Source organism: Zea mays, chromosome 2 (genome assembly GCF_902167145.1).
Source record: "Zea mays cultivar B73 chromosome 2, Zm-B73-REFERENCE-NAM-5.0, whole genome shotgun sequence".
Classification (NCBI taxonomy): domain Eukaryota; kingdom Viridiplantae; phylum Streptophyta; class Magnoliopsida; order Poales; family Poaceae; genus Zea; species Zea mays.
This window is the reverse complement of record NC_050097.1, coordinates 40,415,678-40,433,204: the sequence shown is the minus strand read 5'-3', so window position 1 is coordinate 40,433,204 and position 17,527 is coordinate 40,415,678. Positions and strand designations below refer to the sequence as shown.

The window sequence follows — 17,527 nt, the reverse complement described above, 5'->3', positions numbered from 1 at the left end:
TTAGTACAATTATGACATTCTATCACTAGGAAAAGCAAGAGGCGTCGTGACGAACTGCTAGCGCGGTAAAAGAGATTGGCAGCGAGAGGCACAATGGAGAATCTGATCGTGTATTAGATGAGGAAAGAAGGATGACATATACTGTAATTTTTATTTACATAACCATGGGTAGTGGGTCTTTTGCAAAAAATAATCTCAAATAAGCTACTCTTAAGGAGATTATGAGATTATCATAATCTGAGCTTTAGATTATATAAACTGGGTCCATAATTTAGGTGTTTGTTTACCCTGCTGGATTATTTGCGCTAGATTATATAATCTAGAGAGATTATAATCCGAAACAAACAAGACCTAAATAGAGATATAATTCTTGGAGAAGGGGACGTAAACGTGGATACATGCCCCTTTTTTTAAAAAAAAAACAAAATGTTAATTATCTTGGGAGAAGAGAATACATAATAGAGACTCAAAAATAAGATTTATGAACACATGCATGGACGCACATGTTACCCCGACTCTAAGATTAACAAAACCCATTACCATTAAACTGAATGAATATGTTATTTTAAACTGACAGAAGTACAAGTACCCCCCATGCAATTCTACAAAGACCTAGCTATGATTACATGGATCTACGTGTTTTCACTACATGGAACCCAATAACGACCAAGTAAGCTACAATTAAGCTACTACCTAGTTCATACAAACCTTTATTTTTTATTCGTTATTTCCAGCCATTGTGTTTATACGTACGTAGTGCGTACGTATCGCGCGTGTAACCTCTGAGAAGATCGTCTGGCGGATCCAGCTGAAGCAATCACGCGTCCATATGCATCTGTACGCACATGTATCAGACATTGCACGTATACTGTACTGTACGTCGTTCGTACTGCCCCAGAGACCCCACATGCGTGGGATTTGTCCTTGGAAGTCGGCACAAGCCAATCCATCCATGAAGTGACAAGCAACTAGTACGTGTATATTATACATGTAAATATATTGCGTGCATGTTGGGCCTCTCTCGAGAGGCTTCTTAGATTTTTGAAGGTTAAATATTCATTCCAATTATTTTACCCCGAAGCCCAGATTAATAATGATTACACTGGACGGCCCAGACGACGACGCGTCATTCAAATTCAAAGAAGTGAAACCGGGCGGAAAAAAGGCACAGGGAAATGATCAAAGCTAGTAGGCCGACGACGGGACGTGATGAATTAACTAAACTAAGACTCCAGACGGTGCCAATAAAAACGCTAATCGCAGTGGTCGACCATGGGTGTCAATACTACAATACAATATTGGGTCACGTCGAGGAGGGGAGGAAGAAGTAGAAAATTGCTACGCAGCGGCGTCACGCGCACCCACCCACTACCGGACTCGTGCATGCACCTTTCCCTAGCTACAAACGGTACGGCCACACGGCTCCTATAATTAAAAACAGAAATAGGATCCCCTTCTAAAAAACAATGTGGGTAGGAGTGGAATTTCACAAGTTGCCAGACTGCTGGAGAGTGTATTTGTTTATACGGAATTTAAGCCCGAAGCTAAAGTTTAAGCAATCAAGTACGCTTCGTTGTTTCGCTTGTATTCATAATCCGCTGCTGTTTGAGATTAACTTGAGCTTCAAGCACATGCATGTGAATTGGAAATAATCCACAGGTAGATTAATGTAAGTACGCAATCAAAGACCCCGTATCTACCATTCCATCCGCGCCTACCCTAAATAGATACTCTCCCCGTTTCGTTTTAATTATCGCTGGATAGTGCAAAATTGAACTATTCAGCGATAACTAAAAAGAAACGAAAGAAGCACAAGACAAGATATAAAGCGACATAGCAGGGGCGCAGGCAACAAGCAAAGTGACAAATTAGTTCCCGTCACTAGAGCAAGGCACCCGCCCAGCACAGAATGCAATGCATATTGTTGATAGGCTCATCTTCACATGCCAAGACTTAGCTAGGACTACACTATATAACCAACTCCACCACGAATAAAAGACTTGGGAGCCTCTTCTACCTCTCTCGCTCGCTTATAACCCATACTACGAGCTTTGATCATCAATGGTGTCGGTAGCGCAAGCCACCGATGACTGGAAGTAGCGATGTTCTGCCCGAACTAGTATAAATCTTGCGCCCTCCCCGTACACCGTCCGGAGCCCGGAACACGTACAATAAATTTACTTGTCGGAGCGAGGTTCGAAACACCGACAATAGTGATGTTCGACGTGTACCAGATATGATGCATCATAAATGTCTAGTGAGGCATAAGATGGCACACAAGACAAGATACTCAAAGAGCATGCCAAACATGCACTTCGATTGTATAGTACACCAGGCCTGTCCGATGTGGCACCGAATACTATATCAGGCAGGACACTCAAAGAGCATGTAAAATGGATACTTAGGCTCAATTAACACCGAATGTGTTCGATGGCATGTCTGATAGTGCATCGGATACCTAACACAATTAACGACTAGTTAGTTTATAGCAGTTGAGAATATAGCCATTGGATAGGCACTAGATGTGTTTGGTGTTGGAAATGGTGGTACATCGGATATGTCCATTGCCCCAATTTCAACCCTTCAAGAGGTAACAGATAGATTTCAAGTTGGGGCTACAAACAGACCCCTTGGTCGGTCTTGGCTAGCATCCCTTCACTGCTTACACTTAATAACACCTCTTGGAGCTAGAGAAACACACTTCAATCACCTACATCTTGTAATTTATCTTTTGAATGAGATTAAAGAGCTCCTAGTGCATCTCATATCGTTATTGCATCTTTCGACAGGTAGTTGAGCATATTGGGTTGGTTCTACTCTTATTACTGTTGGCGATTATCATCGCCTACACATGGCTCAGAGTTCGTGGGATCGTTGAGTGTCTATTGAAGATAGTCATCCGGTCCGATCATCACTGTGAGGGGCTCTTGTGCTCATTTTCCGTGGGAGATTCACAGAGAACAACTCTAGTGAAGCTATGGCTTGTTGGAGTGTATATTTAATATGGTTTCTACGACATGCTTATTATGGGATTTGGCTTGTGATGTCAATTAATCGTGTGAATAAGATGATTCGGTTAAACTTGGTAAAAAAAGATTAAATGGATTATAAATTAGGACGGATAGAGTATATACAATTTATACTCGTCTAGCCAATTACGTACGTATTAGCAGACCGGTGTAACTAAGCCTCCTCCGCCATCTCGGAGATTGTCACATAATAATCGCACTGAACGGTCGCCATCAGTGCACACCTGTAATGCACATGACCCATCTGGTACATGTACATGGCGTCCTTTACTAAAATGTCCACGCCCACGCCGCACAACAGGTCCGAATAGGAATACTAGGCGGCACCATAACAGAACTGGCCCAGCATGGTCAGCCTAAAAATCTCGTCAATGTTCCATCACCAAAGCTGGTCGATGCCCATACCGCAAACATGAAACATAGCCTTTGCCCGGAGGAACAACCCGCCATGTCATGGGCATCTACATGGCATATATATACACCGCAATTCCACAAACATGAAATATTTGACAAAAAATCTATAAGGCCTTGTTCGGCAATCTGGGATTATTTCCCGGGTTGATTTTTTCCCCCACATGGATTGGGTGAATCCAAGACTTTCACCCAATCCCTTGTGGGATTAAATCCCAAAACCCAATCAACCAATGTTTGTTCGTTTATGCCATATGGATTATATCCCAAAACCCAAATAACTACGTTTGTTCGTTTATTCCATATGGATTAAATTCTAAACTTAAATACCAACAAAAGCCAATAAAATCAACAACATTTAAGCATAAAACATGTCATTTCTCCAAAATTTAAGCATAAAACATGTCATTTCTCTAGAAATTTAAGCATTCCATCCAATTCTCGATACATTTTTTTCAAAAATTTAAGCATGTAATAGACTTAGTATAAGCTAGATTTTATCCAGAAATTTAAGTATGCCATACAAGTCTTGCAACAACCTTCCTTCAGTTCTATTACATGCTGAGCCCAAACATGGAGAAATGCAACATATATATAGCTCATACTGGCACATGCAGACTCAGAATGCTGTGCAGAACTGTCTCCATATGACCAATATTTCCTGTCTGCAAAGTTTAAATAAGGAATCAAAAGCAGAAATCAACAGATAAAAAATGAAATTTATGCAGAAAGAAAAACTGAACAAGCAACTAATCACAGTGAAATAAAAATTTAGTTAACACACGGGTGCTCATACATTTATTATCTCTCTTTACATCAAGGATTCCGTACAAGTTAATATTAGTGGTCCAGTTGTTGTTAACGAATTGAAAGTTTAATTAAGCATATGATTACTTATACATTTATTATTTCTGTTTACATAGACGATATCTCGTGCCACCAAAACAAACAGACGTACTGAAGACATATTTACGCTGATCAGTATAATGCCGATGTGAATATGTTGAACTGATATCTTGTTAGCACATTTTCTATGACCCTATTTATGCCTACTTCTACAAGCATACACACAGTACACATGCAAAGTTCCATGTATATACTTTTACTTACATAGAACTGCGTACATTGCTTCAAAGAGAAAAAAAATGAAAAATAAAATAAAATAGTAGCAAAGTAAAAAAGTTGAATCTATTTACTTCAAAGTAAAATAAAATAGTAGATTATACTTACCTTAGAGCTTATCAATCTTCTGTCTTAACCACAGGAGGGCAGTTTCTGGTTCATCAACACTAAAATTGAGCAGATTCTTTTCCTTTCGCCATTTGTGTAACCTCATCCTCAACTTGTTTTGATTTTAGATCTAGATATCTCCCAACAAGTCCTTCCAAAGAATCCTTCTTCATCCTCTTTGCTTCCTTATCTTGATTGATTGTTGATGCAGTAGACCTTCTCGTTGCAGTAGACCTCTGTTCAGTCCTTTCAATTATAGGATCTTCATCTTGTTCCAATCTTGAATCCTCCTCTTGTGGTTGTTGTTGAATAATGCCTTCCTCATCCATTCTTGTGGTGTTCACTTGTTCTTCTTCATTTGAAATTGTGTTCCATTCTTGTGGTAGCTGTGTAGATGTTATGTTCCAGGTCCCTTGAGCAATGTGCCCATCATATAGTTCCCCAAGAGCATCAAAGAGAGGGAAAGACTTCTTTTGAAATTTCTTGGCCCTAGGAAATGACTGATAAAACATTGTAAAAAAGTAAGTTCCTAAACTACTTTATGATAAGTTCACAATTATAAAGCTAGAGTCAAAAACTTACTTTTATGATGTTTTCCCATATTGGTGGATCAGCAACAATCATGCATCGTTTCTCATTCCAGGAAACACCACTTTGCTTTCTAGCCTCTTTCAACATCTTGTAATCCCTTTTCAATTCCCTCTCCTTCTCCTGAATTTGGATCTTGTTGAATGTGACATACTCATGCTTCTTGTTGAATTCAGTAACAATTTTGTTCCAAGCATCTGGACTCCAGCCATTTTGAGCCCTATATGGAGGTACATTGTGCTCAAACAACAAATCAACGAGGCTCTTCTCCAATTCAGAATTCCATGCTGCTCTCTGAACACCACCTAAATTTCAAAAAAATATGAGGGACAATTAATCATTTGAAACACAATAAGAATAACATGTACAAGATTTTATATTAAATAACATGTACCTCCACACTTCTTTGATGTAGAAGCTTTAGGAGAAACCTTCTTTTGAGCAGCTTTAGATAACATCAAAATTTTGGGAGAACCTCTTGTGAACATCATATCTATTATAGAGAATCACCAGCAAAAAAGAAACTATGAACATCATTTCTACTTTTATGGTCATAGTAAAAAAACACAATAATTCCTTGATCACAAAATATCCATTACAAAATATCCATTACAGAAATGACATTTATTGATTACACAATATCCATTACAGAAATGATTCACTGATTTCTACGTTGCTCATAATCTGCCCACATATGATAAGCTATCATATCTCTTAAGTTATTCCCTTCCATATTCCCTTCATCATTTCCATGGTCACTATTGGGTAGGCTGACAAAACTTTGCGGGTTGATATTTCCTTGATCATTTTCTAGCCATCTCTCATCACCATTATGTGACCGAATTAAGTTATGGAGGACTGCAGCAGCAATAGGTATTTTTGCTTGATTTTCCATTTTGTGAAGGGTAGCAACTTTGAGGATTGGAAATCTCTTCTTTATGACACCCAAAGCCCTCTCTACATGATTTCTTAAAACAGCATGGCGATGGTTGAATAACTCTTTGTGATTTTGAGGCCTTCGATGACCATGGCCAAACTCTTTCAGGTGATATCTAACCCCACGATATGGTGCAATAAAGGAAGCTGTATTGGCATAACCACCATCTACTAGGTAGTACTTCCCAGAAGGTACTTCAAACTTTCCTATAACATTGTTCATTGCAGATCTAAGAACCATTGAATCTGTTGCTGATCCTTCCCATTCGACTGACACATAAGTTATGTTAAGGTTAAAATCACACACAACCATCACGTTTTGGCTAAGGGTCCCTTTTCTATTCCTGAATGGTGCGGCTTGATCGGGTGACATTGATACTGGAACATGGGTTCCATCTATTGAACCTATGCAATTCTGCAAAAAAAAAAGAAACGATCTTCTAAGATCTAATATTGAGGATGTTCTAAGATGGACACATAAGAGTTAAAAGAAGTCACCTTGAAGTATGGATAAAATCGGTTGTCTCCATGAATTTTAGGATGAACTTGATTGGAAGGAGGCTTTAGGAACCGCATGCTAAGGCCAGGGATAACAATGTCGAAGAAATGTTTGATGACACGGTGAAATGTATCATTGCTATGACCAAAAAAGACTTGGAGATCTTCAAATGTTGCATTGTGGCTAATCATGTATAGGAAGAAGCCAAGTTTTTCCTCAACTTTGATTCTTGTATCTTTAACCAATCCTTCCATTCTAAGATAGTTGGCCAAGGATTTAAAAATGTAAGGTTCCATTCTAAATGATACCCTGCAGTTCTTGATATGACCTTCAAGTAGCTCTCGAACCTTTTCCTCCCCGGTCAGCGCTGATGTATGCCTCAATTTCTTTTTACTACGTCCAAGATAGCCCAAGAGATGTAGGGAAGGGAGAATCAAAAGGAAGAGGTCATCATCATCCTCCTCCCTCCTCCTAAGGTGATCTCTATTGCTCATGTCCATAGCAAAACTAAAAATAACATCAAGAGAAATAAAGAAAACTAATTACTAAAGCTAGTTATGCAGTTCATATAATTCAGTTTCTTTAGGTTTTGGCTAGTACCTTGATAAAATGAGTCAGGCACCAACACCCAGGATGGGGGAGGCTCGTCCTCGCCTACTCTTGCTGGAGCAGGGACAATCTGAAAATAAATAAATTATTTGGTTCATATAAGCATCAGTAAGAACATATTCCATATACTAGTTACTAGTAGCACACAAGACTGAGAGAATGCATTACAAATAAATTGTATATGCACATTAGCAAGCAAGCAAGCAAATAAGTGCAGATTTGTACAATCTAATTCCATTGGGGTTATACCACACAGCAAGCAAATAATCTGTATGGACCTACACATTTCTCTACAATCTAATTTCATTAGCAAGCAAGCAAAGAAGTTATCAGGCGGATTTGTACAGAAGCTAAGCTACCCTGCGGTGTAGAGAGAGAGAGAAGAAGCTAGTGGTACGTGAGGCATATTATATGCAATATGCTTATAAAGTTCATTGCCCAATTGTTGTCTGAAAACCGTTCTTTTTTCAGACATTCAGGTTCACTCGGTGCTGAGCTTAGTGCCATAATATCGTCTGTTAGCACTGCTAGTTAAAGAAGGGGAGAAGAGATTCGCTCGGTGCGTGATGCAGGTGTAATAAGCATCCTGCCGACCGCCATGCCCATTTGCCCAAACCATGACGAGACCACACAACGCAGGACCACCACTCGCTAGCATCGACTGTCTAAAAGTATCTCAGAGAGAGAGAGAAAGGTGGAGGCAAGCAAAGGGTTAGCAGCCAGCCACTAATCTTGGAGGCAGCGCGCGAGGGCACCGCGAAGGAGAAGCCCCGGTCGGAGAGGATGTTGCGCGCGGCGGCAAGGACGAGAGGCGGTTGATGCGGCAACGACAGGAGCGGCGCTTTTTCTCCCACATGGGGAGGAGTGATAGATCGGAAGGCAGCGGAGGGAAATACGGGTTCTGGGGCGCAGATAGCGACGTCGGCGGCGGGACTTGAGCTCGAGCGTGGCTGCGATTTGGTCTGGTGGTGAGGACTAAGTGTGGAGAACAAGGGCGGCATGCTCGACGGCGAGGCCGTGAAGAACAAGGGAGGTAATCACGATCAGGAGAACTCCACGAGCTTCTTCTTCTTGGTGACGGCGGTCGCGCCCCCGGCTGGCCCTGGGACGGTCTGCTTGCACCTCGGCCTTGGCCTCCTCCTCCGCCTTCCTCCCTCTCTTCTTCTTCTTGTGCCAGCAGAGAGCAGATCCCAGCGCGCGGTGCTGGGTGTGCGTGTCCAACGCCGAACAAAAGAGAGACAGAGAGCAGATGTAACGAAAGAGAAGGGATCCTACCGGAGAGAAGCTCGCCAGCGAGTAGAGGTCGCCGGCGGCGGGGAGGATGGCTCGTCTTCTTCCGCCGCCACCGCTCCTGGGTCTCACGGTCTCACAGGATTTGTTCCAGACCCTTGCAGCCTTGGCTCCAATCCAGGACCGTCTCTGGCCAAAAAAAATCCCAAACCCATGGGCTTGAAATCCAGTGGACTTAACCGAACAAAAATAAATTAGAATCTGGATTTTTTTCCTGGGCTTGGAATATAATCTGGATTGGGCTCCAATCCAGCCTCAACCTGGCCTGGTTTGGCAGAAACGAACGAAGCCTAAAGTGTTTCTTGATAGGTTAAAGAGTGATGAGCAGGTTGAGAATGGCAAGATGCAGATTTTTTTTGCTCCTATTATCCAGTACAAAAGGGAGACTAGGAGCCTCTTTGGCATAGCTCTTTCGATGGCTCCATCTCGGGCTCAACATGAAGCTCTGCTAAACGATAAAAAAAAACAACTTCCCGTCGAGAGCCCTTCGAGAGCCAGAGCCATTTTATTGCTAGGAGTCATAGCACAAAAAACGTGGCTTCTACTGGCTCTTCCAACGTCCTCCTCATACATCTTTCGAAAAAATACATGAAAAGTTGTTTTGCCAAACGAATTGTAAAATGGCTCCGGCTCTTTTAGAGAAACTGTCACACCCGGGTTTTAGGGGTCCAAAGCCCGGGCGCGAACATAAACACCAGGTGTGCTGGGACCAAGTCTCACACATATGATGCATAGTGGCACAGGATCGAATGTCACATCTTTACTATATAACAGGAGTTCTATACAAAATAATTAAAGAATTACATCATATGAGGAAACGATCTAGCAACCCAAAGTTGACTGGGAGACGACGGCCTAGACCTCTCACGAACACATCGCAGCATCCTCCAAGCGCCTCATCCTGCGGTACCTGTTCTTGACCTGTGGGGGGGTGTGAGACAGCAAGAGTGAGCTCACATACGTTCATCGCTCAACAAGTTGTGGGGAATAATGTGCATGAACTCGCCAAAGGCGGGAGCTCATGTGAAGTGTAAGGCTTACCAAAGAGGATGGTTAGAGCTGAGCATTGCTTTTAAAGTTGGTCAAAATTTTATTAGCAATTATTAATTATAAGTAAATACCAACCCAATAGTAGAACAAAAGTAACAACATCACCTGCGATGCAATGCATATGACAAATTGAATTTAGTTCCATAATTAATCATGTGAGGGTCCGAGCTGCTCATGACCGTGAGCACGGCTAGTATACCAGTTTTACACTCTGCAGAGGTTGCGCATCTTTACCCACAAGTCATGTTACCCATCTGCCAAGGGATCGCGACTTCCCATACACCTCTACCGAGGAGGCGAGGTAGGGTAACACTACGAGGCCTTTACAAAGTTCCACTAGCTTCAGAAAACCCGCTACAGTTTATAGGAAGCTCCAATGCAGGGATCCCTTGCAGGACCGCCATCGCAGCAAAATCCTCCCGAGGGCCTCCCTACACTGACCACTCCCCTACTGCCCTTGCCCCTTTCGGGTAAGGTAGTCTTCCACTAGCTTTCCTAATTAATCAGCCAAGGACGTCCCATTAAACCCTTGTGGTAGAACTGTATTCCCGGGTGGTCGCTCCATGTTCCAATTAACATAATGATCTTATCATGAACAGTAATAATAAACAGATAATAAAAGTGTGATCATGAATAATGTATTTTCATACCCAAAACCACATAAAGCACTAGCAAGTACTACCCAAAAAGTTCAGTGGTAAACAAGGTATAAAGATAATCAAACTAGGGTAACCTATTGGGTCCCATCAAAATTAACCTATGCAGATCATTATGATTAATTAGAACATGAGTGGGTAAAAAGAAGTGATCAAGGGCACAACTTGCCTGGCACTTGAGATTCCAGGTACCAACTTGCTTTTCAGATGACACGTGTCCTCGCGCTAGTCGTAGCAATGCAAACAAACATGGTATAGATAAAATTAACATCACACCAAACATAAGAATACACTGCGTAAAAATAATCTACGCGAAGCTACGAGACTAACACAACTTGAACGGATCAAATCAGAGTTAAAATGGAGGAGATACGAATTTCCTAAGGTTTTATGTGCTCGAGATAGGATTAAATGATAAATTAATTTTCTTACTGTTTTCATGTCCAAACAGAGACTCTAGATGATGGGGAATAAAATTACAAAATTTTAGGAACTGGAATGGAGTAATTTGGAGTTCATATGAGTTTTCTATGAATTAACTAAGTTTTAGGAATTATTTTTGTATTAAAAATACATTTACTAATTCATTTATACATTTTTAAACGGGCTCTGGACTGGGCGTCAATATCCGAGAACAGAAGGGGTTTCTGCGCATAATATTCTAAGACTCAGAATCCTGCAGACAGGACTGCGGGTTGTTATCGCAGAAATGGAGGGGCTCTTTAGAAAAAAAATAGACATCGTGAAGGGTACTGGAGGATCTGAGCCATCCGATCATCAATCGAGGGCTTAGATTAAACGTGCATATGCGCTGAACCGGTACGCGATCGTGATCGACGGATTTGCGATCAACGGCACGAAGCGTTACACGTCCAGATATAATCTAACTCGTCCGATATGGATCCGACGGTCACAAACAATTGGGGTGAATTGTTTTCTTAACTCTAATCTCGGTCGCTCATCTGGTAATCTACGGCAGAGCGTTGTCTTCCTCGTTTCGGTCGAGCAGAGCGACGCTGCCCTGCTCCCCGCGGTGGAGGTTCATCGGCGCGCGATCAGTGCTCCACCCCAGTGCTCCCACCCCAACGCTGACGGGTGTGTCGGGGACCATAATTAGGGGTACCCTCAAGACGCCTAATTCTCAGCTGGTAACCCCCATCAGCATAAAGCTGCAAAGGCCTGATGGGTTCGATTAAGTCAGGGATCAGTCCACACGAGTGACTCGATCACGCTTCACCCGAGCCTAGCCTCGGCCAAGGGCAGCCGACCTCGAGAGACTTCCGTCTCGCCCGAGGCCCCCCTTTTTACGGCGGACACATCACCGGCTCGCCCGAGGCCTTGGCTTCGCTCAGAAGCAACCCTGACTAAATCGCCACACCGACTGACCGAGTTGCAGGAGCATTTAACGCAAAGAGTGAGTCAGACAGACAGTCAGGCCTTGCCAAAGGCGCCACGGCGAACTCCGCTCCGCCCGACCCCAGGGCTCGGACTCGGGCTAAGACCCGGAAGACGGCGAACTCCGCTCCGCCCGACCCCAGGGCTCGGACTCGGGCTAAGACCCAGAAGACGGTGAACTCCGCTCCGCCCGACCCCAGGGCTCGGACTCGGGCTAAGACCCGGAAGACGGCGAACTCCGCTCCGCCCGACCCCAGGGCTCGGACTCAGGCTAAGACCCGGAAGACGGCGAACTCCGCTCCGCCCGACCCCAGGGCTCGGACTCGGGCTAAGACCCGGAAGACGGCGAACTCCGCTCCGCCCGACCCCAGGGCTCGGACTCGGGCTAAGACCCGGAAGACGACGAAACTCCGCCTCGCCCGACCCCAGGGCTCGGACTCCGCCCTGGCCTCGGCCAAACGACCTCCGCCTCGCCCGACCCCAGGGCTCGGACTCGGCCTCGGCAACAGAAGACAGACTCAACCTCGGCTTCGGAGGAGCCCCCACGTCACCCCGCCTAGGGCACAGACCTGCCACGTCAACAGGAAGCGTCATCATCGTCCTACCCCGAATCGACTCGGGTCACGGAGAACAAGACCGGTGTCCCATCCGGCCAGCTCCGCCGGATGGGCAATGATGGCGCTCCACAAGCTCTGTGACGACGGCGACCCCCAGCTCTCTTACGGAAGCAGGGCGACGTCAGCAAGAACTCGACCGCTCCAACAGCTGTCCCTCCGCCAGGCTCCGTCGCACCTCCGACAGCCACGACATCACGCCAGCAAGGTGCCAAGACCTCTCCGGCTGCCACATTGGCATGTACCTAGGGCGCTAGCTCTCTCTCCGCTAGACACGTAGCACTCTGCTACACCCCCCATTGTACACCTGGATCCTCTCCTTACGACTATAAAAGGGAGGACCAGGGCCTTCTTAGAGAAGGTTGGCCGCGCGGGACCGAGGACGGGACAGGCGCTCTCTTGGGGCCGCTCGCTTCCCTCACCCGCGTGGACGCTTGTAACCCCCCTACTGCAAGCGCACCCGACCTGGGCGCGGGACGAACACGAAGGCCGCGGGACTTCCACCTCTCTCACGCTCGACTCCGGCCACCTCGCCTCTCCCCCCTTCGCGCTCGCCCACGCGCTCGACCCATCTGGGCTGGGGCACGCAGCACACTCACTCGTCGGCTTTGGGACCCCCCTGTCTCGAAACGCCGACAGTTGGCGCGCCAGGTAGGGGCCTGCTGCGTGCTGACGAACAGCTCCCCGTCAAGCTCCAGATGGGCAATCTCCAGCAACCTCTCCGGCCCGGGGCGGTGCTTCGTTTCGGGACTCTAGAGTTCATGTCCTTCGACGGCAGCTATGACATGATACTTCTTCCACCGCCGCGCGACAACGACAATGGCGGCCGACAACCCGCTCGCCGGCGGCGGAATCGACGACACCTTCCCCGCGTGGTGGAAGAACAACATTCGAGCTCGCTCCGTTCTCTCCCCCGCCAACGGAGGAGGAGGCGGGGCCGTCAAGGCCAAGCGGGAGGCCGCGCTTCGTTGGCCGTCGAGCGAATCGACGCCCCCGACGCCCCGACGGAAGGCACGCCGGACATCGACCTCGCGTTCAAGACGAAGGCAAGCGCCGTCCCCCCGCGACACGCTGACCCCGAGCAAGAAGACGACGTTCAAGCCGCAGCGATGCTCCTCCGCGCGATGCCGGAGCCATCAACCACCGAGGGTCGGCGAATCCAGGGAGAGCTCAAGAATCTCCTGGAAGGCGCTGCGGCCCGACGGGCCGAGAGCACTGCCTCCCGAAGGCAAGGATATCCCTCGGAACCTCATGCCGCGACTTCCCGATTCATGCGGGAAGCCTCGGTCTACACCGGGCGCACGCGCAACACCGCGCCTGCGGCGCCGGGCCACCTCGGCAACGAGCACCATCGACGCGACCGTCGGGCCCACCTCGACGAAAGGGTGCGCCGAGGCTACCACCCCAGGCGTGGGGGCGCTACGACAGCGGGGAGGATCGGAGTCCCTCGCCCGAACCACCCGGTCCGCAGGCCTTCAGTCGGACCATCCGACGGGCGCCATTCCCGACCCGGTTCCGACCCCCAACTACTATCACGAAGTACTCGGGGGAAACGAGACCGGAACTGTGGCTCGCGGACTACCGCCTTGCTTGCCAACTGGGTGGGACGGACGACGACAACCTCATCATCCGTAACCTCCCCCTGTTTCTCTCCGACACTGCTCGCGCCTGGTTGGAGCACCTGCCTCCGGGGCAGATCTCCAACTGGGACGACTTGGTCCAAGCCTTCGCTGGGAATTTCCAGGGCACGTACGTGCGCCCCGGGAATTCCTGGGACCTTCGAAGCTGCCGGCAACAGCCGGGGGAGTCGCTCCGGGACTACATCCGGCGATTCTCGAAGCAGCGCATCGAGCTGCCCAACATCACCGACTCGGGTGTCATCGGCGCGTTCCTCGCCGGCACCACTTGCCGCGACCTGGTGAGCAAGCTGGGTCGCAAGACCCCCACCAGGGCGAGCGAGCTGATGGACATCGCCACCAAGTTCGCCTCTGGCCAGGAGGCGGTCGAGGCTATCTTCCGAAAGGACAAGCAGCCCCAGGGCCGCCCATCAGAAGAGGCTCCCGAGGCGTCTGCTCCGCGCGGCGCCAAGAAGAAAGGCAAGAAGAAGTCGCAATCGAAACGCGACGCCGCTGACGCGGACCTTGTCGCCGCCGCCGAGTACAAGAACCCTCGGAAGCCCCCTGGAGGTGCAAACCTCTTCGACAAGATGCTCAAGGAGCCGTGCCCCTACCATCAGGGGCCCGTCAAACACACCCTCGAGGAGTGTGTTATGCTTCGGCGTCACTTCCACAGGGCCGGGCCACCCGCCGAGGGTGGCAGGGCCCGCGACGACGACAAGAACGAAGATCACCAAGCAGGAGAGTTCCCCGTGGTCCGCGACTGCTTCATGATCTATGGAGGGCATGCGGCGAATGCCTCGGCTCGGCATCGCAAGCAAGAGCGCCGGGAGGTCTGCTCGGTGAAGGTGGCGGCTCCAGTCTACCTAGACTGGTCCGACAAGCCCATCACCTTCGACCAGGCCGACCACCCCGACCATGTGCCGAGCCCGGGGAAATACCCGCTCGTCATCGACCCCGTTGTCGGCAATGTCAGGCTCACCAAGGTCCTGATGGATGGGGGCAGCTGCCTCAACATCATCTACGCCGAGACCCTCAAGCTCCTGCGCATCGATCTGTCCTCCGTCCGAGCAGGCGCTGCGCCCTTCCACGGGATCATCCCTGGGAAGCGCGTCCAGCCCCTCGGGCGACTCGACCTCCCCGTCTGCTTCGGGACGCCCTCCAACTTCCGAAGGGAGACCCTGACGTTCGAGGTGGTCGGGTTCCGAGGAACCTACCACGCCGTACTAGGGAGGCCATGTTACGCGAAGTTCATGGCCGTCCCCAACTACACCTACCTGAAGCTCAAGATGCCGGGCCCCAACGGGGTCATCACCGTCGGCCCCACGTACAAACACGCGTTCGAATGCGACGTGGAGTGCGTGGAGTACGCCGAGGCCCTCGCCGAGTCCGAGGCCCTCATCGCCGACCTGGAGAACCTCTCCAAGGAGGTGCCAGACGTGAAGCTCCATGCCGGCAACTTCGAGCCAGCAGAGACGGTTAAGGCCGTCCCTCTTGACCCCGGTGGCGACACCACCAAGCAGGTCCGGATCGGTTCCGGGCTCGACCCCAAATAGGAAGCAGTGCTCGTCGACTTTCTCCGCACAAACGCCGACGTCTTTGCGTGGAGTCCCTCGGACATGCCCGACATACCGAGGGATGTCGCCGAGCACTCGCTGGATATTCGGGCCGGAGCCCGACCCGTCAGGCAGTCTCTGCGCCGATTCGACGAGGAGAAGCGCAGAGTGATTGGCGAAGAGATCCACAAGCTAATGGCAGCAGGGTTCATCAAAGAGGTATTCCATCCCGAATGGCTCGCCAACCCTGTGCTTGTGAGGAAGAAAGGGGGGAAATGGCGGATGTGTGTAGACTACACTGGTCTCAACAAAGCATGTCCGAAGGTTCCCTACCCTCTGCCCCGCATCGATCAAATCGTGGATTCCACCGCTGGGTGCGAAACCCTGTCCTTCCTCGATGCCTACTCAGGGTATCACCAGATCCGGATGAAAGAGTCCGACCAGCTCGCGACTTCTTTCATCACGCCGTTCGGCATGCACTGCTATGTCACCATGCCGTTCGGTTTGAGGAATGCGAGCGCGACGTACCAGCGGTGCATGAACCATGTGTTCGGCGAACACATCGGTCGCACAGTCGAGGCCTACGTCGATGACATCGTAGTCAAGACAAGGAAGGCTTCCGACCTCCTCTCCGACCTTGAAGTGACATTCCGATGTCTCAAGGCGAAAGGAGTCAAGCTCAATCCTGAGAAGTGTGTCTTCGGGGTGCCCCGAGGCATGCTCCTAGGGTTCATCGTCTCCGAGCGAGGCATTGAAGCCAACCCGGAGAAGATCGCGGCCATCACCAGCATGGGGCCCATCAAGGACTTAAAAGGTGTACAGAGGGTCATGGGATGCCTCGCGGCCCTGAGCCGCTTCATCTCACGCCTCGGCGAAAGAGGTCTGCCTCTGTACCGCCTCTTAAGGAAGGCCGAGTGTTTCGCTTGGACCCCTGAGGCCGAGGAAGCCCTCGGCAACCTGAAGGCGCTCCTTACGAAGGCGCCTGTCTTGGTGCCCCCGGCGGGTGAAGAAGCCCTCTTGGTCTACGTCGCCGCGACCACACAGGTGGTTAGCGCCGCGATTGTGGTCGAGAGGCAAGAGGAAGGGCATGCATTGCCCGTTTAGAGGCCGGTCTACTTCGTCAGCGAAGTGCTGTCCGAGACCAAGATCCGCTACCCACAAGTTCAAAAGCTGCTATATGCTGTGATCCTGACAAGGCGGAAGCTGCGACACTACTTCGAGTCTCATCCGGTAACTGTGGTGTCATCCTTCCCCCTGGGGGAGATCATCCAGTGCCGAGAGGCCTCGTGCAGGATCGCAAAGTGGGCGGTGGAAATCATGGGCGAAACGATCTCGTTCGCCCCTCGGAAGGCCATCAAGTCCCAGGTGTTGGCGGACTTCGTGGCCGAATGGGTTGACACCCAGTTGCCGACGGCTCCGATCCAACCGGAGCTCTGGACCATGTTTTTCGACGGGTCGCTGATGAAGACAGGAGCCGGCGCGGGCCTGCTCTTCATCTCGCCCCTTGGAAAGCACCTGCGCTACGTGTTGCGCCTCCATTTCCCGGCGTCCAACAATGTGGCCGAGTACGAAGCTCTGGTCAACGGGTTGCGGATCGCCATCGAGCTAGGGGTCAGACGCCTCGACGCCCGTGGTGATTCGCAGCTCGTCATCGACCAAGTCATGAAGAACTCCCACTGCCGCGACCCGAAGATGGAGGCCTACTGCGACGAGGTTCGGCGCCTAGAAGACAAGTTCTTCGGGCTCGAGCTCAACCACATCGCTCGGCGCTACAACGAAACCGCAGACGAGCTGGCTAAAATAGCCTCGGGGCGAATGACGGTCCCCCCGGACGTCTTCTCCCGGGATCTGCATCGACCCTCTGTCAAGATCGACGACGTGCCCGAGCCCGAGGCACCCTCGGCTCAAGCCGAGGCGCCCTCAGCTCGGCCCGAGGCACCCTCGGCTCAGCCCGAGGTACCCTCGGCCCCCGAGGGCGAGGCACTGGACGTCGAGGAAGAGCAGAGCGGGGCCACGCCTGATCGAGATTGGCAGGCCCCGTACCTGCA

The 17,527-nt window shown here is 49.4% G+C and overlaps 1 protein-coding gene and 1 pseudogene across 1 annotated transcript; both read right to left on the bottom strand.

Moving 5' to 3' along the window:
* Positions 1-4,671: 4,671 nt before the first annotated feature.
* Positions 4,672-8,433, bottom strand: LOC109944495 (uncharacterized; annotated as a pseudogene).
* LOC109944159 (uncharacterized) lies at positions 5,819-7,196 on the bottom strand. The gene is made up of 2 exons (XM_035965255.1): positions 6,693-7,196; positions 5,819-6,609 (listed from the first exon to the last, which is right to left on the bottom strand). The coding sequence occupies exons 1-2, from the start codon at positions 7,191-7,193 to the stop codon at positions 5,917-5,919; spliced, it is 1,194 nt and encodes a 397-aa protein (XP_035821148.1). The 5' UTR covers positions 7,194-7,196; the 3' UTR covers positions 5,819-5,916.
* Positions 8,434-17,527: the final 9,094 nt, after the last annotated feature.